General features: G+C 37.1%; 1 protein-coding gene across 2 annotated transcripts in view; it reads right to left on the minus strand.

Annotated features, from left to right (window-relative positions):
* stim2b (stromal interaction molecule 2b) overlaps window positions 1-25,523 on the minus strand; it is a 55,884-nt gene extending 30,361 nt beyond the window's left edge. The window contains exons 1-3 of one of the 2 annotated variants that reach the window (XM_084110354.1): window positions 24,627-25,523; window positions 24,322-24,435; window positions 113-243 (exon numbers count right to left, since the gene is read on the minus strand). In XM_084110354.1, the coding sequence (XP_083966480.1) occupies window positions 113-214 (102 nt within the window). In that variant the 5' untranslated portion in view covers window positions 215-243; window positions 24,322-24,435; window positions 24,627-25,523. Of the gene's footprint in view, window positions 1-112; window positions 244-24,321 lie in introns of both variants that reach the window. The other variant, XM_084110353.1, reaches the window with a different exon arrangement.
* Between the last annotated feature and the right edge of the window lie 521 nt (window positions 25,524-26,044).

Below are 26,044 nucleotides of genomic sequence, written 5' to 3' on the forward strand. Positions count from 1 at the left end.
AATGCATGCACACACATATATAAACATGCCCTCTCCCCACTCCAACAAATGCATTACTGTATTAAATGACAGGCACAACACAATTTCCCAGGTCTAAATGACATATGCTCACCTCCACACTCTCATTCACTTCAATTCCTCCATCGTTGTCATCGTCTAGCTGCTTGTGAATGTGCCGAAGCGCCTCTAAACTGAAGCGGTCGGCTTCGTTCATACACGGAGGGATGACTGTCAAACACGGGTCTGCAGGAAAAGATACACAATTAACCTTTGTACATATTTAAACTCAGCATTAAACTTCTGCTTTTCTACACAGTTCATTCCAAGTTTATTGCACACCCAGACATACATGGCAATTTTCATGCCTATGTAAACAAGACTTTCTACTGTTGATTGCTAAATAATATTACTCATCAAGTTTTTAATCGAACTGTCTGTACGTGCGAGCATGTGCATGTCTGGGCATCTGTAGGGTTCTGTTTACAGTGGTGTGCTTTCACCGGTCTTGACACGCTTATTAGGTTGCAGACTGTTGATATGGCAAATGGTGCTGGTATTCGGTTGGATCACATCATGGCTCTTATTTAAGAGAAGACGTGTGAAGGAAGGCGAATCAATCCTGTTTTAACAAACTATTACTGGGAAAGAGCCCTGATTGGATGAAACGGCACACATCACTGAGAAGTATAAGTATATTTCCCAAGAGACAGACAGATTAAACAGAATTTTGTTTTTTAAATACATGATATTCTTCCTAAAATATAAAGGCAGCTATATATGTGCTTGTATAAAGACCCATGTATACTATATGAGAATGAGTATGATATTATGAAAAAATAAAACTTACTATAATTAAAATATCATCTGAAAAACTGACTTATTATAATTAAGAATCTTTATTCTACAAACTTTTGCATCAAGGTTATGTGTACTGTATGGGCCTATATTCAATTTAAATGTATTAGAAAATTTGTTGTCACTATTACAGCAAAGTTATATTTAATGGCCTAAATTCAATTTAAATTCATTTGTAAATTTGTTGAAATATTGCAATTTGTAAAGTTATTTGTAAATTGTTAATTATATGTAAAATGTCAATAACACTTTTCACGATAACATTAAAAAAAATATTAAAAACAAACATTTTGTCCTCAAAGATGTTTTTCTCGAACACCAGGGAGCCATTCATTCCCTTGTGAAAAAGAAGTACACTTTTATTTTTTAAAAAGAGTACTTACTACGGAAATAATATACTTAAAGGAAATTACTAAAGTGCAAACTGAATTTAATGTTTTCTTAAAGGGATAGTTCACCCAAAAATGAAGTTTATTTCTTACATTAGACAAAAAGATATTTTGAAGAATGTCGGTAACCAAACATCTGATGGACCCCATTGACTTCCATAGTATTGGGGAAAAAATACTATGGAAGTCAATGGGGTTCATCAACTTTTTGGTTACAGACATTCTTCAGAATATATTCTTTTGTGTTCAACAAATGAAAGAAATTCATACAGGTGTGGAACAACTTGAGGGTGAGTAAATGATGACAGAATTTTCATTTTTGGGTGAACTATCCCTTTAATTGCATGTTGTTTACAATTACATGAAATGTATTAATAGTCAACATTAAGACTTAAGTGTTAAGTGTTTTTAACCCACTTAAGTAGGACTTGACTACATCTTTATATTAGGGCTGTCAAAAGATTAATCGCGATTAATCACATCCAAAATAAAAGTTTGTGTTTAAATAATATATGTGTGTGTACTGTGTATAATTATTTTGTATATATAAATACACACACATGCATGTATATATTTAAGAAATATTTGCATACATATACTGTATATATTTATATATAATTTATATTATATATAAATATAATTTTTTTATATATAAAAATAACACATTTTTCTTAAATATATACATGCATGTGTGTGTATTTCTAGATACAAATTTAATTATACACAGTACACTCACATATATTATTTAAACACAAACTTTTATTTTGGATGCGATTAATCGCAATTAATCTTTTGACAGCCCTACTTTATATGTAAGGTGACGAAGCAAATTTAACCCTCCTCAATAAAATTTAAAATGCAAAATGCTGCTAAACAAAATTAAACAAAAGAAGGTCTTCTCTTAGTATTTGCATTATGCCTTGCATGTGTTCCCCCATCGGATTGCATAATCATATTTGTGTGCCAGATGTCCCTATCCACCCTCATTTCCATGTGTGTTTTTTTTTGCATAGAACTCACTTGAGCTGATGGGTGACATCACAGGAACACTGTGACAACAAGTAATGTCTAACAATTACAAATACGGTTTGTCAAACAGTAGGGTCCAAACTTTGAAAATGTGGGGTTTTGTTTGATTAAAACATGAAAAAGATTGTGGAAAAATGAAAACTGTTATGTTATACTGTAAATTAATGAGACATATTCGTATGTCGAGTGAATTAGTGACATAGATCAGGTGAGTATTTGTACAGACATATTCTTCCTTCCATTCCAAGCACAATATGCTCTTTGGAGGAGTTGTTTTATAATGCTAGAGAACAGCGAAAACGCAAAAGTTTTTGACGCAAAAGTTCATGCAGTTCGAGTGCCGCTGTCATTAAACATTCTGAAATGTGTTTACTTTTCAGAAAATTGTTGGTCATGTGTAATGACAAATTGTATTAAATTAAAAAAAGGATTCAAAATAGGAGCATTTCAAATAGTAGTGTCCTACTTTTGGAGTCCACTGTACGTATCATTAAAAGCTTTTAACAACATGTTTAGATTAGCAAAGAAAACAAAAAAAGATTGCTGATGATGTGCAGGTCACTTTTCATTCAGGTGACATTGCTGAACTTACTAACAAACCTCACCTAATACGTACAGGATGTGGCAGGAAGTGACACGGTGAGGGGGAGAATAAATAAAACCATGTAGCAAAAATAGTTCTGAAGAACAAAATGAGTGGAATTAGGACACACAAAGCTATAAATAGATTTTTGTTTCCAGTTGTCAGGAAGTGGTTTATCTAAATGACAAAGAACAGTACGGGCCTCCATGAGAAATACACACACACATACACAAACCTTTGAAATGACAGAGGCAGGAGGCACAAGTTACAGATAAAAGATAAACCGCCACTTTTGCTAAAACTTTCTTTCCATGATATAAAAGGCAAGAGAAACTAGAGTCCTCAAAAAATCTTCAAAAGCCACTTTTTACTTAAGCTACGAATGACATGCCACAGATCCCCGTCTGATCAATTATTCCTCAGTCTATTTTTAATGGTGAAGGAAATCATTTTTCAACTGAAAAATTACAAATGTCTATACATAAATATATCATAATATATATATAAATTTCTAATGCAGTGTACAGATTTCAAATTCTGGGACCCTTGGATAGGTCACAAGACTTTAAAAATAGGTCACTAGAATGAAAATAATTAATAAATAAGTACATTTCATTTCACTTTATTTTAAAAATATATATATATTTTTTTTGTTACTTAATAAAATAATACATTCTAAAATATTTTATTAAATAAATAAATAAATAATTTTCATGCTGCTTACACTCAAAATTGACAGAAATTGTACCTTTAAGGGTACAACTAAGGCTGGGTTAAGTTAAAAAAAACTACTTGCGCTCAAGCGCACGCATAAAGCTTGCCGCAAAGCACTGGCAAAAGTAGCCTAATGATTATGAATGTGTCGGGGAAAAAATAGCAAGGACACATTATAATTGTTTATTAATAAACTAGTGTTTTCTGAGTCAGTGTCGGCAGTCTCAGTCAAATTGGTTCATTTAAAAGTTAGACATTTCAAGCTCTCTATATGCATATTTCTCATGTCTGTGAGGCAAGTAGCCTATATGCTGAGTTTTGGTTCATTTGTGACAAGCTCCAGTTCTCCTTGCAGTTGAAGACGGAGCAAATTTTGAGGCAATTCGGTCGGTGCCTAAACAGTATTGAACTCGACACCCAGCCCTAGGTACAACAGCTTGTCACTGGTGCAGGACTCTTAAAGAATATTGTTGTTAAGTTTATCCGGGCCTTCGTAGTAGTAACCTTTAACATAGTAGTACACATTATTACTACTCAAAGGTACTAATATGCACCTTTAGAGGAAGATAAGGGACAAATTTGTCCCTCTAAGTGTACTGCCGCCGTGACAATCTGTACCCTAAAGCAGGGCAGGACCACTCTGGCCCTCAAGATCCATTTTCCTGCAGAGTTTTGCTCCGACCCTAATCAAACACACCTGAACAAGCTAATCAAGTTCTTCAGGATTACTAAAAACCGACAGGTAGATGAGTTTGATCAGGGTTGGAACGAAATGGTTCTCGAGGGCCAGAGTTGCCCAGCCCTGCCCTAAAGGTAAAATGTTTGCATATTTTTTCAGACAGTGTATGCATCTCTCTAGATAATGATAGGGCTAAATGTAAAATAAATTTGCATTCAGTTCAGAACACAATCACACAACATTTTCCACAACCATGCTGCCCTTTTAATCTAACTGGTAATTACAGAATTGCAAGAGAGAAAGCAACGTGTAAAGTAAATGCATACTGTGAGAGATCTGATATGTGCTTGGGACACTCGGATTACTGTTGGATGTCTCGCTTGAACAGAAGCAGGCACACTGCTGAAACACATAGCTTCTCACTTCCATCGGCTTTCAGAGGAAATATGTCGGGATAGAAACAATGTGAGTAGAATTAAATGTGATATGAGCACTCAAAGAGTTTCTGAATGTGGAACCCAAAAGGAAGCTGACAGGCTGACAGAAAGTGAGACAATCTCTTTCTGTCCAACACACACACACTGGGCCTCTCTAGAGACCGTAAGCTGAGAGGGTGAGAAGTCCAGTCAAACAAGAAATGCAATGAAATGCGTCTTTCAGTATATATCACCTTGCTGCTAACATTACCTCAAAGAAAGAGAGAAAAACTCTCATGTGTCTTTCCCAGCAAACTCTGCTCCGAGATGCTGTCATGGAACGGGAATAGTAGCCTAACCAGTTCTGGATCAGGGGTCTCTGTTAGTTTTGGATCTCCATTGTTTTCTCATGCTTCTAATATCACAACATGTCGACATACTATAGGTAAAACAATCGTGTTGCTTTTGCAGTTTCATTACTTTATATTTACTGTAAAAGTTACACAACCAAATTCAGCAATCCACATTGACTGCACAAGATAACATATTAAAAAATAATAATAATTAAACTTATATATCAAAGATGAAAATGAATACAGTGCAATGTATTATTGAAATATAAATATACATTGCAATATTAAAGTTCTGATTACAGAAAAGATTACTGGTATTTTCTTCCATATTGTAATGTGGAATGAAATGTATTATTAAAAAAAATGTAGGGCATGGAATTGGTTCTATCCATCGTTGATGATTAGATGGAGGCAGATCTGAATGTGAGCTTGAGGTTGACTGTAAGAAAGGGGTGGACTTTAGGCACACTAAATGATTCAGAAAATTGAGTTTGAAAAAAAAAATTGAGGTTCAAAAAAATTATGAAAATGAGGTTTCCCTTTTGGGAGCTTTATTTTTAAGAGTTTGGTGTAGTTCATGCATACATCAAACGCACATTATGCATGTTACTCAATCCAAATCTTAAACTGCACAACACAAAAAGACAAAATTCCCTGTTATACACACAGATCTTGACCTCATTTTATTTTTCTGCATTTCCAAGCTTCCGTTTTAAAATAGCAAGATCACCAAAATCGCAATACCAGTATAAAAACAGAAAGACACTTTTCTATACATGGGTGTGAAAACTACATTCACCAAATCTATTAAATCCCCTTTGCTCCTGTCTTTCTGAACCTCCATAAAAAGGCATATTATTCCTCCACGGATGGGGCACCTATAATCCTCTGCTTATGACATTGCATAAGTGTGTTAAAATATTTTTTTCCCCCTCAAAATCTGACAAGGCTCACAATCCAGGAGTTCAGACTTCCAGAAAAGGAGACAGAGCTTGTGCGCCATTACAGTGGGAATGTGCGGATTGAAGGTGAAACCCGAAGACCTGAGTGGCTAACCACCAAAGCAGAGAGACCGTTTTAATTAGAGCAGATACTTATCTGTGATTGTATAAGCAACACTGAAGAGTGAAGATCAGTGTTTGCACTAAGAGGAAAGAGAGAAGTGCACATTCATGAGAGGAAGAAGAACCACACGTCATCCGTTTGTGTTTGCAGATGATGTGTAGAGATATTAGTCACATAGGACTTAAACATAAAGACAGGACATCCAGTGATGAACTGCCTGAGAGAACTTCTCTTTTAAGATCAGTCAGTCAGAGGGGAGGAGGTCTACCCACATACCTTCATGACCTAATGGCAAATGCAGAAGTCTGAAATGACAGTCAAAAAGTCAAAGGGGTCATAGCAAGTCGACTAAGACCGGGTAGATCATTGCTAGATTGTTTGCCCTGCCATCAGTTTCATTGGCCCCACCACTAAATATTATAGGCTACATTTTACTTTTAGTAATTTTATGCACCAGAAATGCTTTCTTTACATGAATAAAGTAATAAGTATTTAATGTACAGTAACAACTGGAAATGAATGAAAAATTATTATAATATAATATAATAATTCAAATGTATTAATTTTCAACCCACTCTAACTGATGATTTCAAGATTATCTCAAGTTTTTCATCTACAGTATGTTGGCTAGCAACATAATATTAATGTAGTGACATTTAAATAAATACAATTTGCAACAATAATATTCAGTCTCTAAAAAAAGACATAAAAACGTATTGTAAGATTTACCCCATTCATACTGTTGAGTTCTGTATGAGTTTAAAATACTGCATTGAGATGGACACAATGAAGTCACATGACCTGATGAGTGTTTGGTAAAGTATGTTACAGATGTGTGAACCGCTGGTTTAGGTGTAAGAGGAAACATGTAAAGTCAGGACCGTAATGTCCGGTTTTACAGACAAGGCTTAAACCTAGTCCCAGACAAAAATGCATGTTTGAGCTGTCGAAACGGAAAGCAACTTGCACTGACACATCTTGTCAGTCCCATTGTTTTGCCTCAAAATGCACACCATGTTTTGTTTTGTTTTCTAAGGCACGTTTGTAAAAGCTACTTAAATGTCCTAATTAAACTAAGGCCTACTCCAGGCTTAATCTAAGCCCTGTCTGTGAAACCAGGTCTAAATATACTGCCCGGTGGTCTTATATTAAAAAAAGGGGGGTAAACAAGCAATACTGTAGATACAAAACATACTTTGAATAGTTTTCTAAATATAAAAACACATGCCTGGTTAACATTTGTATACACTAAAAGCATTTGGTTACGATGATATTTGCATTTATGTTGACATAAGAAACAGCTCTAGTCAAACAGTTCTCTATTAGTCTGACTTTTCTCGAAATAGCATAATCATTGTTGATTTCAGTAACATCATGAATATTGTGAGTAGGCTCGAGTTCCTGTTTGAGAACTGTGACTTCCTGTTTGTTTGGAACCACTTCCTGCAAACTCTCCTACAGATTCTCTAAAATACCACCAACACAAATATGACTTCAGCAGTTATACAGGGAAATACGTCACCTACAGTATGATACAATATGAGCTATAAACACAATCAGACCTTACAAAATCTGCCTACAGTTTCACTCCTTTTTGATTTCCATTTTAGCTTCATAAAAGGCTTAAGTCCAGGAATTTCTTGTCAATTTTCCCACAAGAGCATCTGGGCTTAATTTATCCCAATTGTTGAAGAAATTCTGCCACTTATTCAATGACTTCAATAGCGGTCTGATGGCAAGTCGACATAAAATTTCATGAGATTGAGAAGGTACAGATGGTGCAATAGCATTGCAAGTAGCTGAAACATTATATTTCAATGTGAATGTGGCAGACTGCAGATTAAGGGTGTGTTCACACCTGTAGTTCGGTTTGCTTGGTACGTTTGGTCCAAAAAAAAACAAAAAAAAAAAAACACTTAGCGTTCACACTGGCATTTCAACACCGAACCTAAAGGCATAGGGATACGTCCACAACCTGATTGGTCGGCTTTTTATTATGTATATTTTGCGACGAACAATGCTGTGTGCTGGGATAAATGCGCTCGTTGTATGTGCGTAGCCTACATATGATGGTATTTTGACCAGCTGAGAACTCGTGAAGAGCTTATTAAGTCAAAACAGCAGCAGGAATCCCTCTGTCACACACACATACGAAGATGTGCTGCAAGGAGACGTGGTTCTGATGCCTGTACCAAACTGTGATGGGCAACATCGTGACTATAATGAGAAAAAACAGGTATGCTTCAGCATTATGTCCTTTTAAGGTCACATCTTGTGACATTATGTCCCATTTTTGGTTCGCTTACATGTCTTTGGTCAGTGTTGTGTTCATATTTCATTTGAACCGCACCAGAGTTAATTTGGAAGCGGACCGATACCCAGATTTTCAGCGGCCTCAGTTCTCTTGTTTGGTGCGCACCAGCGCACGGATGGCAGCATTCACGCTTATTCAAATGAACTGCACTAACAGAGCAATCGCACCAGAGTTTGTTTTAATCGAACCAAACATGCCAAGTGTGAACTTGTGAACTAAATCCCCTTTCACACAAAGCGTTGATCCCAGAAAATTACCATAGATATGCTAGAGTGTCTTCTGTGTGAATGTACACACGTCCCGGGATCTTTGCGGGATGTGTGTGAACGCACGCACAGATTCCAGAAAATCACTGGTAGTGTGAATCCCTGGACATATTATTAGTGCGTTTTCCGGAATCTCTGTGTGACCTGCAGTATAGTGTCTATATCTTATATGGATGTAATATGCGGCATCCAGCATGATAGTGCATTTGATTTAATTTGATGATAAAACGCCACTATAACACAGTATTTCATCATTATGACAGCACACACCTCGCTCACTGTCCAAAGAGATGACATCAGAGCATGATGGATTTAACCTTTGACCACATCTTAGGCACCAGTGGAATAATTAAGCCTTCAGTCTATCCACGATCAATTAGCCGAACAGAGTTATAGCGGAAGTGCAGCACATGGCAACACAGATACAGAATGTGTAACTCTAGCGGTTTGTGAAGCCGGATAAGCGGCCCAAAAGTTTGGAGTCTGTAAAATGCTTTTGAAACATTAAACACTGAAACATTTTAAAGTCTCTTATGTTCACCAACGCTGTACAGTACAGTAAAAACAGTAATATTGTGAAATAAATGTTTTCTATTTGAATATATTATTTTAAAATGTGATGGCAAAGCTGAATTTTCAGCGATCATTACATTACAGTCTTCAGTGTCACATGATCCTTCAGAAATCATTCTGATAAGATGATTTGGTGCTCAAGAAACATTTTTTATTACCAACGGTTACAGTTTTGATGCTTATTTTTGTGGAAACATTTTTTCAAGACGCTCTGATGAATACAAGGTTCAAAAGAGCAGCATTTATTTCAAATAGAAATCTAAAAAAAAACTGTATGGTGGCGATACTTGCTGAAAAGCTGTGAGAGAAGAATATATTGTGTATTATCAGCTGATATTATACTAGTGCCACTCCTGAAATACTCACGATAAAAGCATAAGAAAACATTTTGAGGAATACTGGGTCTGATAAAAAAGAAAGTGATGTCTCTGCCACATACTGTAGAAGGGTTGAGAGCCAGTCATTGAAGTTAGAGATAAAGGAACTGAGAGCGTGCCAATGTGACATACATTTTTCTCGATTGCTTTCTATGGTTAATGAGCAGGTTGTTTGTTTAGTGACAGACAAGTGACAGGTTTTTGTTTTGTTTTTTTTGTTTTTCATAGAACACACCCTTTGTGAGCATTCTGTATCTTTCTGTGTTGGTCTTGTTTACAGAGACGAGATGTACAGTAAGACCCACAGAGCAACAGTCTCTCTCTCTCTCTCTCTCTCTCTCTCTCTGACCCTGAAGAAAAAGGAAAGTCCCTGAAATGAGAGGCTGCCCCTATTCCTTTCATCCGAAACATCCCTTCATCTCAAATGTTAACAGCACCACTTCAAGCTTTCATAATACATATATGTTTCTAAAAAAAATTTTTTGGTTTATTTTATCAAAAGTTTATGTTTGTTTATTTGTAAATAAGTAAATAAAACAAAGATTATTGGAGTAAGTTTTACAAGAAAATAGTAATTTAGTCTTTCAAATTCAAAATTATATTTAATTCAATGCTCGATTTGCCTTTTTTTTTGGCCACTAAATTGTTCCAACACCATTTTATTTTTTTCAGTGTGACTAATGTCTCTCATGCACCTTGAAAGTATAACACCATGGCAATCTGTTGTGATAGACGTGAGCAGTGGCCAGTTTTCCATCCAGTCTTCCAATGAATACACACAACTACTCTCTCTTGGCTTTTTGTGATGCCTGACACTTATATTATTAATAAAGCAACCAATGTAAATAAACCTGATACAGATGTTTGAACAGTTCTGTTTCACTCGCAAAATGACAGTGACGGTGGACATTTGAGACATTCTGATGCAGGCAGCTATAAATACAGAAAAGAATGAACAGAGACTAATGTAACATGAGCTTTACAAAAGGAGAAATTACACCAAGCAGCTCACTGAATCTATATAAGAAAATATCTGCTTTTATGGACAGCTTGCATTCTGTGTGAATGTGTAAATGAGTGTGTGTGTGTGTGTGTGTGTATAAAGAGATCATGGGCATGTAATCTAGGGACCACAGGTGGACTATAAAGTGTCTTTATCATCCTCTGTAGAGGGTCTTAGCACCTTCATGTCATTCCCTTTTAGCATCATGCCAGCGGATGTCACAGCTGAGTGCTTGGCATGTTTTCAGGCTCCACGATATGATACCTGTGTTATATTGTTCTAAATATATCACAACCCCAAATCATCAGGGTTACAAGCCATTCGGAAATAAACTGAGAATTCTAGTGAAACTGCAAATCCATTCATGAATTTGAACTGAGTTAGCAAACAGGATGCGAAATTATAATTTGCATTTTAAAGTGGAATTAAAATAAAAGGATATTCAAAGAAGTGTAGTTTTTAATAATGCATTTAATTTTTCATTATGAATTGCAATATAGGCTACATATAACATTCAGTTATTACTACACACAAGTTAAAGATGCTGTATGTAATTGTTTTGACTGTACCAAAGCACAAAAATACCGTAATTATTTTAAAAAATACCATAAGATTTACATCTTGTTCACATCTCTTTCCTCAAGTACTTGTTTCCCCGAAAAACTATGATTCCTGTGTGGAATCTCATGAATCGACAAGTTGTCAAATTTTAAACTCTTGAGTTTTGCCCAAACCTGTAAGTCATTAATTTGTTCAGTATGTTTGCATTATACTGTAGAAACTCTGACTGAGACATAGTAGAATCAATGAGAAGTGCGAACAAAATCCATAAAGACATGGCTAGGCAGTGAGCCAAATAAACATACATAAACATACTTCAGACAGGAGGAAGTATGCATTTGTGTTTATTTTTCTTACCACCTGTATGTCTTCATTTTTTTGTTTTTGCACTTTCAGCAATTTTCTTGTGTCTTCCACTACAAAATGAGTCATTTCACTAGAGTGTATTTACACCAGTATCCTGAAATGCACCCATCACATTGTGAAAGCAGCTAGTCAGACCAGACTAGAAATGACAAGAAAACCTCACAGCTACATGCAGCGTATCACAAAGAGCTCCTTCAGTTCCTCTGAGAATGGCACAAAACAAGCTGCACAGTCCAGCTCAATACAGTGACCTACATTCCCATTGGGGACAATTTTCTGCATGATCTGAGATACCAGTTGGACGATGCAAGGCTTCAGAGAATTGTTGCGGTTAAATTAAAACATTACTCTTGCCATTTTATTCATAAAAGAGGCCACTCTGGCCTTAGATAAGCACAACAGTGTCTGGGGTCCCATCAGAGACACATGAGAATATGTGCAATTACAGTATGTGGATCTTAACTGCTTTATTCACAAGGATCCTAACAGACTGAAGATCTGGAGATTTTATTATTCATGTTTGCAAAGGAAAATATTACCATTGCTCATTTGGATTATTATTTAAACAGACCTCTTATTCTAAGTATTAAACTTAGACAACTTATCTTGCAGCTTAAAGCGACACTAAGGAACTTTTCCTCTTCGGTCGCCCTACAGGTTGGAAGCGGAATTGTTCATTACCGCTGTCGTAAATAATTTCGCCGCCCGCAGCTACTGTCGCACGCACGCTCGCTGTTTATCCAGCACCGGCTTTGGAATGAACGATGTCCACTGACAAGGTAGAGTATGATGCATGATTTCATGAAAGTATGATGTATTGCGACATCAGAAACGAAGGAAAACTAAATAATGACTATTGTAACGCTTGACGTAAAGCAAGTCAAATTTGTAGTTTTCTTATGTCTCATTCGAACTACAGAAACGCGACCCGGTTTGGCAAACTTGCATAGTGCGGTTATAGCAGATATAGGGCCGCAAAGCAAATCCAGAAGTGCCTTTCACCCTGTTACGACTTGATGAATCACTGATACGATTTTGGAAACATTATTTTAAGGTAAAAAATGTTCCTTAGTGTTGCTTTAAATTACACCTCTAGTGCACTTCGTTTAGTAGGAATGTTACTATGATTCTTGATCAGGCTTACGAATATCGTACGATTACGATATTGCCTGATAGATAATATAACAGAACAAATTAAATAGACTTACACTGTTATACTTATGGACAAGAATATTATAGAGTACCCGCATAAAAACCTTATTTTCAATTGAATCAGTGTTAGCCTGGAGCACATACTTCAGCTCCTCTGACCCTTATTTCTGAAGGCATTATTGTCTCGCGAGATCTGATGCGATATTTTGGCTGTCGTGGACGGTCATTGTAATAATGCAAATGAGGGGCGCGTTGATTGGTGGCAGGAAGGAGGGGGGTTGACACCGCAGGTAACGCTTCAGCATATCATTCCAAAATGACATCATGGCGCAAGTTGTGAACGTTTCTGCATCTTTCACGGTCGAGTGCGTACTTCGAATCGGAATTCAGTAATGGCGGCGCTCGACTGAATATGAGGGGGAGAGGGGCAGGGCGGGCTTCCTGCAGAATAGGTCTGCGGTGTCCATATATGGTATATCCTGCGTCGACTTGACGTCAAGTCGGCGCAGAAATTAACATCACGTATTTGAGTGCGCGTGCACGTGGGCTGGTTGACGAACCCAGGGGTAAACAAACGCTTCACTTTTAAATATCGGCTTCCCGGCCAGTGTATAATCGTTAGGCAATCATAACATACATTTTTTCTCGTGGAAAAGTGAAAATTACAGGCCATGGCTCCTTTAATTACCTCAAGATAAATAGTGTCTGTCATACTGTAGTGATGATGGTAGATATCAGACATGCAGGATATTCTCAAACTGTTACTGAGTAACCAAAGGAATTGATGGCATCTAGTGTTCCATCTGAGCAGACGTGTGTGAATGTGTTCCACTAGATTTAATCGGAAAGCATGATCAGACCCTTAAAAAAAACTGTCAGGGCAGTCTAGGTTATGACGTCTAGTTCTAGCACCCAAGTTTGGACAGCGATCAGTTGTCATTTGATAATATTAAACTTGGAAAATGTGAACATATAATAGCAGCCTCATGTTGTTTCAAACCTGTATGGATTTCTTTCTTCAGCAAAACCCAAAAAAAGAAGACCGACCGCTAAACCCGTACACAACTAGAAACTGGAAATCGCTGCTATCACCAACGAGAGCATGTGAGTGGAACGGAAATATTTCCTCCCGAGTGGAGAGCGCCTTTCTGAAGATTCACCTCTGCTTGCTCAGTCCATTCAATGCCGCTCGCTCATCCCAGAATGCTCTTTGTGATTTGCTGGTTCAAGAATTTGTGAAATAAGCATTAGGTCTAAGGTTATGGAGTTTAAATATTGTTTTAATCAAGTTTGATCAACCTAATACATAGCCTAAATTATGAAGGCCAAGAGTTTAACATTCTGCAACTGAAGAAAACACCAGCAAATTAAGAAAACATCTTCATCAGTTTGACAACATGCTCTGCAAATTCTCACAATGCAACCAAATACAGAAACACGCTGCAAATCCTTATTAGAATGGTTTAATTGGATAACAGACATTGGTTAATAAAGTGAGATTAAATGCATAAAGTATATTCATGTAATTTAAAATTTAATTGGAATACTGAATCTGTTTTTGTGCAAGTGAGATGAGTAAATGCTTTTAAGTAACCGGGGTTAAGTAACCTTAACCAATGAAGAATCCCAGGAAAAACAGGAGGGTTGACAGGTATGATAGGTTAGGTTGTAGGTTAGGGTAAGGGGTTAGTATATTTGTTTCAGCATTGTGAAGGCAATCAGGGTTGGGGGGGGGGGGGGGGGGGGTGTAAAATATAAAATGTTGCAACAAAACAGAACTGTTGCATAAAAACAGAACTATAACATACCAGCTCTGATCCACCTCAGCCCTGCATATTGAAGGTGCTCTGATGCTGCTTCCAGAGCCTTAATAGCTCTGTTTGTTTTGAGACAATGTCTATGGAAAACAACTGCTCTGGCACAGAGTTCCTTTTAATAAGACCAGATAAAGAGATTAACAGACAAATTAATGGAAATGTAAAGGGACAACAGTGTTGCAACACAACGGCGGTGCTGCTGCTATTACTGAGAGACTGCTACTTTGCAATGGACACAAAGAGGAGTAACAAGTGACAGCTAAACTCGAGCATCTAAAACATTTAAGTCAGCATGAAACGGAAATTGCGACCGTCTTTTATTCCCAAGTGTGATGTATATCTGGGTGAACCGGCTTATTGAAAGTGAAATTGGAAATATCCATAGGAAATTGATTGTACTGTGCATATTATTTATATTAAACACTGCAACATTCCATAAAAAAAATAAGAATAGAAAAAGAAAAAAAAACTGTTCTAGTCCGAACAAAAAGAACAGAAAATTAGCTACATTTTGTCACATGTAAATCAAGTGTATGATATGTAGCAAACACTGAATAATTAATATTTTAATTTAATATTTAATTTATATTTTGAACAATTTAAATTTATGATTTTAAAGGCAATTTATTTTATAAACACTTTTTGTTATACTGGTTGAAAATCTCTTCCCATCCTGATAACAATCAATAATAGAAGTGGTCTAAATGTTAAAACATATACTGTACATGTATCTTCTGTGGAAGAATCAGGATCATTGCATTTGGTCTGAACCAAAACAATGAGCTTATGCTGCGTTCACGCCATGTTGTAACCGTAATTACAAGATGGCAACCCGTGACGTTCTACCCGGAGCTGTTCACGTCCTCAGACTCGGATTTATGCGTTTCTATGTCAACACTATCAACACTGAAATTAATCTGCAGCAGTCAGGTGATACCACTAGAGCACTTGTGGTAGTGAGTTATTATTGTTATTATTATTATAATGTTATGTGCTTTGAGACATGAGGTAATTTAACGTCGTCTCTCGTCTCGTGACGCTTTGCAGATGCTGCTGTGTGTGTTCATGTGTTTTGAAGGAGGCGTGGCTTTGGAGACGCTCTAAAGGGACGGTTGGATCTTATGCTTTCAAAGCTAGCTTGCTATTACTAGCCTGTTTGAAATTGCCTATCCTACCTTTAATAATAACAGGGGTGTAAATTGGTTCAGTCCTGGCTCACTTGCTGCCCTAAACAAGTTAAGCAGTCTTTTGATTATTGTGAAAGATGACCCTTCTTAAATACTGAACCATCACATCTGAATGAGCATGATCCCGTTGTGTCATCACATTATTTCAGCATTTGTGTAAATGCAAATGCTTATGATGCCCCTTAGATGCAGTTTTTGTGCAGATAACACTATTTAGAGAATGATAAACATTATATAACATGTAGTACACACAGACTGACACCATCTAAGCATTCATTCTGTTGCTGTTCTCCAGGCAAGAGACAGGAGTACACTTGTAAGCCTATAACTTTTGGTAATACATTGATGTCAATCCCACTAAAAGACAAAAGACAAGAATGTTGCATTACAAGTCTGTGTCTACAATTGAATGGCTGACGTGACACAACCAGCATGTGAAAGGCTGCTTTCACATCACTGCTTACTTCCTACCTCAGACTTATGTAATGATAATACCTCTTGTCTAGAGAGAAAAAGACACAAAAAAAATCATCTGACACATTTTTAAGGTTACATTAAATTACAATTCCCAGACTCATGCTTCCAGGACAGAGTGTCCCTCAGAGAGGCAGTTTGTTTGTTGAGAAGCTAAACAGTCTAAATACACAAAGGCATTTAATGTGAGAACGGCCACGTTCACAGGAATATCACTAAGGGGATTTCATCTGCCAACTCAACAAACATTCAACAACAGTCGATTTCCAAGGACCTCCTGAGAGATTTATGTTAGTTGTATGATAGTGTCAGCCTCAGACGCCATGCTTACGGACCGTTGGCCGAACGTCTGATGCATATGGAACACAAAATTGGAAACACTTCAGAAGTTACGAAGTCTTCATCTAATTGGCTAAATTCTACAGGATTTCCGGGAGATGTGCAAGTTGCGTTCTTTAACGGCCTGCCTGGAAACAAAGCCGCCGTGACGCCAAATCCCCTCATGGAAGAAGAAAGCCGTCGCGTTTACTGTGACAATGAGCACTTACAAGGATCAACTAAACCCTGCATTTCAAAAGTATGTGAAGTTTGCAGCTCCATTTGCAAAACGTTCTTGAATAAATAATTTATTAGATGCACGCAGGTCTGTTATTACATTTTCACCCTCCCAAGCATGACGCAGAACAAAACGAACTATGATTGGTTGCATCACATGTCAGTCAAATGTCCTCTTGGGCCATTGTATGAGGAACTGCGACTGCTAAATGTGGTAAATGTGAGAACTGTTTTCAGTCTCTTAAAGGGGTGATATAATGCCCTTTTCACAAGCTGTAAAATAAGTCTCTGATGTCCCCAGAGTATGTATGTGAAGTTTTAGCTCAAAATACCCCACAGATATTTCTATATAGCATGTTAAAATGGTCACTTTTTGAGGGTGAGCAAAAATGCACCGTTTTTGTGTCTGTCCTTTTAAATGCAAATGAGCTGCTGCTCCCGGCACAGGGGGCGGAGCTAAAACAGCTCGTTCTTAGCAGCTTAGATTACCTCACACAGACATTTTCTAAAACTTTTAGCCTTTTATGTTCAAACCGAAGTCAAGACAAAGATGGAGAGACTCAAGAAGAAGTGACAACATGTAGACAACATTTCTGAATGGTTAGTTGATGAATTTATGTAGCTTTTGTGTAGTTATCTTCTAGTCACTGATTAGCATATTCTGTCTTGATCATCTATGAATCGTGCTCCGGGGGCGGGGTTTATGTAAATTGTAGGGTTGGTGATAAGTTGTTTATGCTCAAACAGCAACATTGCACACTAACTTTAGAAAAGTTAGAAAAGTGAAATCATAATCAATCACCCCTTTTAAAATAATAAGTTATGAAAAAAAAATCCTTATCTGATTTAGCATTTTTTTTCTTTCTTTTCTTGTTCATGGCGAGAGCCAAGTTTAGTTATTCAAAAATAAAAATAAATAAAATGTTAAAGATATTTTTTTTTTCTAAAAACCTTAAGACTGGATTTACTTGGTTAAAAACCTTTTCAAATGTATCAACAGAATATTACAGAAGTATTAAAGTCAAAATATGTTGAATGGACAGTGTATTCTGACAAGATGAACACTTGAATTTTCTCCTGATAATAAAAAATTATTTGTGAGTCTCGAGTTTACTATCCGACATCATGTGTAAATGACTTGATCCCAGTGATTATTAAAATGGATTATTTTTTTTTCCCAAAATCAAGATTTAATGTAGTTTGTTGTTTAAGCACTGATCCCATTCCAATTGCCATTTATTTTTGGTGTATGCATTCAATGTTGGTCTCAGATCTGTGAAAGGTATAGTGCATTTTACTGGTTCTGTAGATAATGGTTATTTGTCAGCACGGTCTTGCTTGCTCATTTCCAGAGATTCCAGAGTGGCCAGGAGAAAATAATATTAAAAATATTTGATTCAAGAGATGACAAATTGATTAAAATCTTCACAGCTGTTTGGTGATCAGTTTTTATAGATTATGCTTCAAGATATGATTTTGAATAAATCAGAATTATTATTAAAAAATAATTTTGCAAAGAAATCTCAATGGACTTCAATGGCAATAATAGAGCATTTGCCTCTGCAGTGAAAACTGAACTTTGGTCAGGGATGCGTATTTGTAGTTGATTTGTTGCAAAAGCTGTTGCCACTAGATATCCAGATTTAGATCCATCTGTGTATATTGTGGAATGTTGTGGGAAAATTTATCTTATGTCCAAAAAAGTTTTTGACAGTTTTTTTTTAATTTAGCATTTTAACTTTTACCCTCATATATAGTGTCTCAGAGAGAAAGTATGTGAATCTATTGTCTGTCTGAAAGGAATCTGAAAGGGCAAGGTGTAGAAATGTAAATACGGAATGAATGAAGGATGAACTGCATTCATTGGGAGTACCCTTAAAGGGATAGCTCCAAACCTGTATGGAACACAACAGTAGATACTTTAAGAAATGTCTAAGTGTTTTTATGTGCGTAGAATGAAAGTCAATGGTCACCAAAATGTTTTGGTTACCAATTTTCCTCCTGGGACAAACAGTTCAGTTGTCCCACCTTATCAGTGGTCCTAAGGGGGAGTAAATGATGTCAGAATCTTAATTTTATGGTGAACTATCACTTTAATGACAGTGGTTTATGGACTGATTAATACCCTGATTAAACAACAGATAAAAAGCACATCAACAACAGTCATTACAAGTTTGCCAGGGATGACCTGGATAATCCAGACAGCCAGTGAGTGACTGCATTATATGGACAAGATCAAAATGACCTTGTTTGGACAAAAACAAATTGCTGTTCCAACAGACAAACTTCATCCCAACTAGGATGGTGAAAGTTGTACAGTTTACGATTACTACGAATTACCTGCACTAAAGGAACTGTGAGTAATGGATTGCACAACGCATTTTAGAATGGTCAGTTTCAATTGAAATATCCTAGCATGGCCTAAAGTAACCAGTTCCTCCTCTCATCATGTAGGACAATCATAATATGGGACAGCCACCAAAAAGACACTGATAAACAAATGCATCTAAGCCTCTACAACGAAGCGTATTCAAATGATCTGAAAGATACACAAAAACAATCAACCTTTCACTCAGAGCTCATTTCATGATAGTCATCTGTGGGACAGGAAATTCCTTCATTACTGTGCTTACAATTGGGAGACCTTCAGTGAACAAGTAGCTTAACACATGCCACTCACACAGACACAAGCAGAGTCTACTCATAATCACTTATGTGCTCTTTCTTTAATTCTGTGGTGAAATATGTAACAGTAGCCTATCTTTTTCTCGCTTATTCTAGCTTGTAAAGCAGCAGATGACCACAGTCCGGATGGGAAGTGGGTCGTTGGGTCAACACCAGAGGGGCCGTTTGACACACAAAGAGGCCAAAGACAAACTCCCAGCACACACGCACATAAGCACAACGCCGCCAGAGGAATCGTCACACGTCTACACATGTGCATGCATACCAACAGCTCAAATTCTCATTTAGCATTTTAAACTGAAATCATATACACTGACATTCTAAAATAACTTTACATACAATGTTAAACATTAGTAATAAAAAATGAAAATAGTCCTCCATGAATTCAACATAAAAACACGTTTATAGATTCACTGTAAGTTACCATATCATATACAGTACAAAATATATATTTTAAAAGCCAATAGATGTCATTTTACAGAAATATTGTAAACAATATTTGGAATGTATGAATCGCAACAATACAGAGAAATATTATATTTTTAATAGGCAACACATAAGGCAAAGGTGTATGTAAAATACATGAATCACCTTATAATGTATGGGCAATCCCAGAATTGCCTGGACAGACCATCAAATTTGTTTATATTTCTATTTTTGTTATCAGAATGTTATGCTAATGTTGTGCATTCTAGTATCATGTGTGTTACCATGGTGGTGTTGTTTTTGCCTGACACTGTTAAAGGGCAACTTTGATGACCTATAAGTCATCACGTGGCCATTCATAGTCCACCTGCGTCATTATCAGCACATGTTACAGTATCAAACTGATTTTAATAGCTCTAACAGGATGGTATATTGACATTTTACATACACAGTTAGGAACAGTAATCAAAATGCCTCACATAAAGCTTGTAGCATCATAATTGTATTTTACAGTGAAGTTCTGGCAACCACAGCTGCCAGTTTTTTACTGTAGATTTTTTTTTTTTTTTTACGGGTATCTGACACCTCATCTGTGTTCTACTAAGCAACAGAACTCCAAGAAGTCCAAATATTCCTCATGGTTGTATCTCATGACAACTGCACCCTTATTGATATAGTGGAGACTTTGAGTACACAAAAAAGCAGCTTGTGTAAATATGTATCAAGACAAGCACTTAATTTGTCACTCACTAATTTTATCTGCCGGACTAGCAGGACTGCATGTATCCCTGTATGTGTCACGTCCTACTGCTCAGGTTTGACAGCGTTCATTTAATTTAATATCCACTGTTGCTTGTGCATATTCAGTAAATTAACGAGTAAAGCACAATTCACAAGTATGCATGCCAACACAGCCACTACATACACATTCACTGATATTTAACCTTCAGTTAAAGTCCCCCTGTGGTGAAAATCAAGTTTTTAATGTTGTTTATATGTTTAATGTGGTTTAAGACAAACCAATTTTTCATTAGTCAACACCGTCGCTGGTGTTTCTGACGTCACAAACTACCTTGTAACCAATCACGTCAACGTGCTATTTTTGCTGATATGAAAAATTGGGTGGATTTAGCAATAGCGGGTGTATGATGTATATTACGATGTTATGATGAACTATATGCCTTTCTCCACTGACGTTCTGAGTTGTTCAAAGCGTTTCTGATGATTGTTAGAAGGCAGACTGAAATGGCGAACGGGAACATGGTTTGTTTGACATTAGCAACACGTTGTTAGCTGTTTGATAACAGTCAAGCAAAAGGCTAATCATATTAATTACCATATTAATAATCATATTAATCATAAGAGCGATACCATTGTGCAGCGTTTACCTCAGTAAGTTGGCCAAGTGAATCTGTGAGCTGCCGTAATTGAGTGGGGGCGGGGCTAATTAGCATATTCATGGAATCACATTTACTAAATGAAGTAAGGGTGTAGAGTTACATTCAAGCTATTTTAAGGCACACATATTTTTTTCACAGGAAAAAACGTTTAAATATGTAATTTTTGGTGATCAAAGATGAGTTTTAAGGGATACAATTATTGATTACAGGGGGACTTTAAACTCATCAGTGGCTTGAGTACAATACTGAAAAAAATGCCCTCTCATTTTTATGTCCTTATAATAAACGTGTGTGTGTGTGTGTGTGTGTGTGTGTGTGTGTGTGTGTGTGTGTGTGTGTGTGTGTGCGTGTGTGTGTGTGTGTGTGCGTGTGTGTGTGTGTGTGTATAGTGACTCATTTGAAGATTGACAAAATCAGCTCCCTAAGCAAGCTGTAAAAAGGTTGTGTAATGGTCAATTATATTTTTGCTCCAAAAACCTATATTATACATATACATGCAATTCACTGCAGTTTTAACTTTTATTCCTTTCAACACAAATTATGATTACAGGGGCAGATTATTGATAACGTATTCTCGGATGGTTCCTTGCACAATGCCATGTCATGACCTCAAACACTTTACTGCATGATTTGCAAACTAATCCATTTGTTTGCATCACATAACCAGCTCCACGTTTGGCTTTTCTGATGTATGTATAGTAAACTTGCTTGGTAGCTCACCTGGCACAGCACTACACTTGAGTATTCGGTATGAGTCCAATAAAACACGTCACGATATAAGAGCTCAAAGACTTGTAGAAGCAAGCAAAAAAAGGTTTGGTTGCTGCAGCAAATGCATTTATCTCACATTTCTTTTAGTTAACACTTTCAGTTAATAATAACTATAGGGTTTAATGTAGACAATACGCTATTTTCAAACACAACAGAGCATATTCACCTTTTAACGCCACTTGCCACGGCAGCTGTCACAACCAACTTAATGAAATATTGCCAGATTCACATTCATCAGTTTCGAATAAAACTGAACGTGATTTTAGTTTTTCACTTTGAAAGTGTTGCGAAAAGTGCAAGCAGCAAAATAATCATTTTGCAGAAATGTCAGTTAGTCCAGGCATGTTTTTCCAATGAGCTTGTTGGGTTTTTAATGTTATATGACTTTCAGTTAATACTGTAATAATACATGCTTTATGTTGAAATGTGACTTCTTGGCAACAAAACCCAGGGGTAAAGACAGTATGTTAATGCTCAAAATGTTGTAAATGCACCATCAATCCCCTACCTGAGTCAAGAAAACCCCAAGTGTCATTGCACTTACAATTATAACTAAGGGTTTCCTGAATTCAAGGAGTTTGTTGCAGCTGGGAACAGTAGTGCACTTGTTGTCCTTAATCAATAAATTACAAGTGTCCATTAGAGTGCACTAAACTATGGCACCAGCTGAAATAATTTGTCCAAGGGATATAATTTCTGATGACTCAATTACCATTCGCATGCAGGTTATTTACCCATCTAATTAAGTCTACATTCCTGTATGACCACAGATCTGGATTGCATTCATCAATGCTGGATTGCATTCATGAGCAGTTCTCTGTACAGACAGCAATCTGTCATCTCACCCTGTGTCCTCAGCAAGCGCTCTGACCAGACTTCTGCTCGTCAGAAACGATTCACTGTCATTAAAGGCATGACTTTATTGGGAAAACAGCTGTGGGGTTATGAACCAGAATAGGCTGATTGACTGACTGAAACAGTCATGTTTGTTTATGCTAAATGTCAGTATGGTAAAAAACTCAAACCTTAGTTTAGCTTTTTCTCTTCTTCTTTATTTGTCTGACCTAAAAGATGGATACATGACTGACCTAGAATATCTCTTTCTGCAGATCAAATGTCCATTTGAAGAGATTATATACAGTCTTCACTAAATTCACAGAGCCCAAAGCTATGTTTTTTTGTTTTTTTTAGTGGGGCCCCGTCTCCTAAAAACTAGGCTATAGCATAGAAGACCTTATTGGGTCACCCTCATTACAGGGCCCAGGACAACATTCACAGTTGTCCCACCCATGGTGACAACCTTGTATACAATTGTGATAAACATCCAGTGTATCAGGGGCATCAGTTAATCTGCCAATATTTGGACGTTTCAGAATCCATCATTAGACAATGAATGGTTGACTCCTGCCCCATCAGTTTTGACATAAACCTTTTTAAACCAGCAATAATCAACTAGAAATAGTATAATAGTCCAAATATTAGAAGTTGATTTAAAAATTACAGTTTTATTGGCCATGATATTTCTGAGTCTTGGGCTAGTTACTAAATAATGTATACTAGAACCTATTTAAGTTACTTTAAAAAAAAAAAGGAATTAGCCATAATGTAATAGTTATCTGTCACTATTGGGATAGAGAGAGACAATAAAGACTAGTAGCAAAAGTACTAGTGACTGGCTGGATAGACACTAGTCACTATGAGAATAAGTGCTAGTTTAATGGAAGTTACTATTGAAAAAGATACTAGTCACTATTGGATTATTTATTAGTTATTAAAAAAATAAAAATACTAGTAACATAAAAATAGATACCAAATAAAGCAATAAATGTTAAAATGGCTTGCCATTGAATGTATACTGTTTCAATTGCTTACTGAATATTGTGTAAAATAAATGTCAATTTTGAAAATGCATTATATCAGCCAGTGGCCATGGAAAACCCCATCTCGAGGTTTCTCTTCATGAAGGTGCTGCCTGGTGACTGTGGGATTCCCTCCTGCTCTCTCATGCCAAGCGTTTATTGGTGGAACAGCAGGAATTCCATGTGGATGTTGTCCTGACCTTCATCATTTTCGTAAACAGTCACACATACAGGAAGGATACGATTCTCTAGAATCATCCAGAAGCGATGCGAGGATAAGAGAGACCATGCCCACATCAGGACCCATGATGCCGTGACAATGTCAACATTCCCTTTAACACTCATCAAAACAGCAGTGACAATCGAGCATATGCGTTTATATATGCGTATCTGGTGTATAGAATAGCGCAGGTTGATCAGATTTGTGGTTTGTTAGGATGCAGAGGTCTTACCTGTAGGAGCAACCGCTGCTGGATCAGGAGTGACTCGGTTCGACAGTTGACTCGTGTATGAACTCTCTAAGCCCAATACCGCAGAGATGACGAGTCCACGCAGCAACAGAACCGCTGCCCCGGACAAGAAAGTCATGGTGTGCAAAAAAAGCTTTCAACGAACAATAAATGAATTAAACAAGAGATCACACAGTATTTTCACCCAGTGGATCGTCAAAACGAATCACAAGAATGAAACGTGTGATTTCAACAGTAGTTACACAGAAAGCAGCGAGTTTAAATACCCCAAATAAACGAGATCCAACCTGTAAAAATGTAGGCAAAAAACAAGTAATCCAACCTAAAAACGATCTAAAAATGCATCCACACTGTCCAAGACGTCAAAAGAAGATCGTGAGGTTAAACTCCATCCAAAAGAGATGGTCAACTCTTCTAATATGACACATTGAAATAGACATCAGAGCATTCCGACATCAGATACACCGGACTGGGTTGGAGGATCTGGCTGTATCCCACTTTAGGATCCAAACAGATGAGTGCAAAACTGACGTGGAATCCCCTGTTTTAAATCATCGCCCCAAGGAGCTTTTCCCTGCTACAAAATACCCAACTGAGTCCAAGGCGAGATCCCAATTCTACACGGGAAGTAACCGCAAACAGTCACGGTACATCCACAAGAGCCGGCAGATAACCAGCATAGTAAACGCTTCTCAGAATGCAAGTGTCAGATCCCAGTGTTCCGTTTAATCCAAATCCATCGGGACCATCCGAAATACACGCGTGTGCCGTTCATGTCCAATATTAAACCGAGTTTAAATGTCAAGTCCGCAATACTGCGCCTGAAATGAGGGCTCGGGTCTGCCCACTCTGCCTTTGCTAGTTGATGCAGAAACTAAATTCAGGGGGCGGAAGTCCGTATGCAAATCATTTGACAACAGGACGCCGGCTGTTTGATTCTCCCTCTTCGGCGATCTCGCCTAAAACTCTCATTTGACACAAAGCCTGCAGCTGGTGTGAACTGAGCGGGCTGTGTGCGGCAACAATGAGCTGTGTGCTTGGCAGACTATCGGTATGCAAAGAGCACGAAAGTTGTTCGGGAATTCTGGCGCCTCCCGGAAACAGCCCGCTCTATTGTTCATCACTTCCCACTTTTATTTCTCCCATCGCAACACGCAACAATTTACACCCTGAGAATCATCCGAGACAAGTTTTCCTCCTCGCTATGGGCTGCGATTGGTTCATCGGTCCCAACATGGCACAATCCGATTGGCTGACAGCGAGAGTGAGACGTGAGCTTTGAAGGCAGACCGCGGTTGAAAGCAGGCAGCCAGATAATATACTTTTGAGGGTTAATGCTCATCTGGAATATGATTCAGATACAAAAATCTTTTCCTGTCATATTCTACATAAAACTGTGTGCATACGATTCAGTATTAATGTGCAATTGTTTTAATTAATGGTGGGTGGATATTGACTTCTAGCCCTTATTTCGTTTGTTTACATATTATAACCTCTTCACATGCAAATATTTTGTATATTTTGTGTAAATCTGCTTTGTATTTTATATTGTAATTTTATTGTCTTGCAACCTATGATTGAACGTGCTATACAGGACTCACTTGTAAAAGAGACTGTGTCTCAATGGGACTTTTCCTGTTTAAATAAAGGTTATATATATATATATATATATATATATATATATATATATATATATTAAAGGTGG

Source organism: Abramis brama (genome assembly GCF_963993115.1).
Source record: "Abramis brama genome assembly, chromosome: 3".
NCBI classification, from domain to species: domain Eukaryota; kingdom Metazoa; phylum Chordata; class Actinopteri; order Cypriniformes; family Leuciscidae; genus Abramis; species Abramis brama.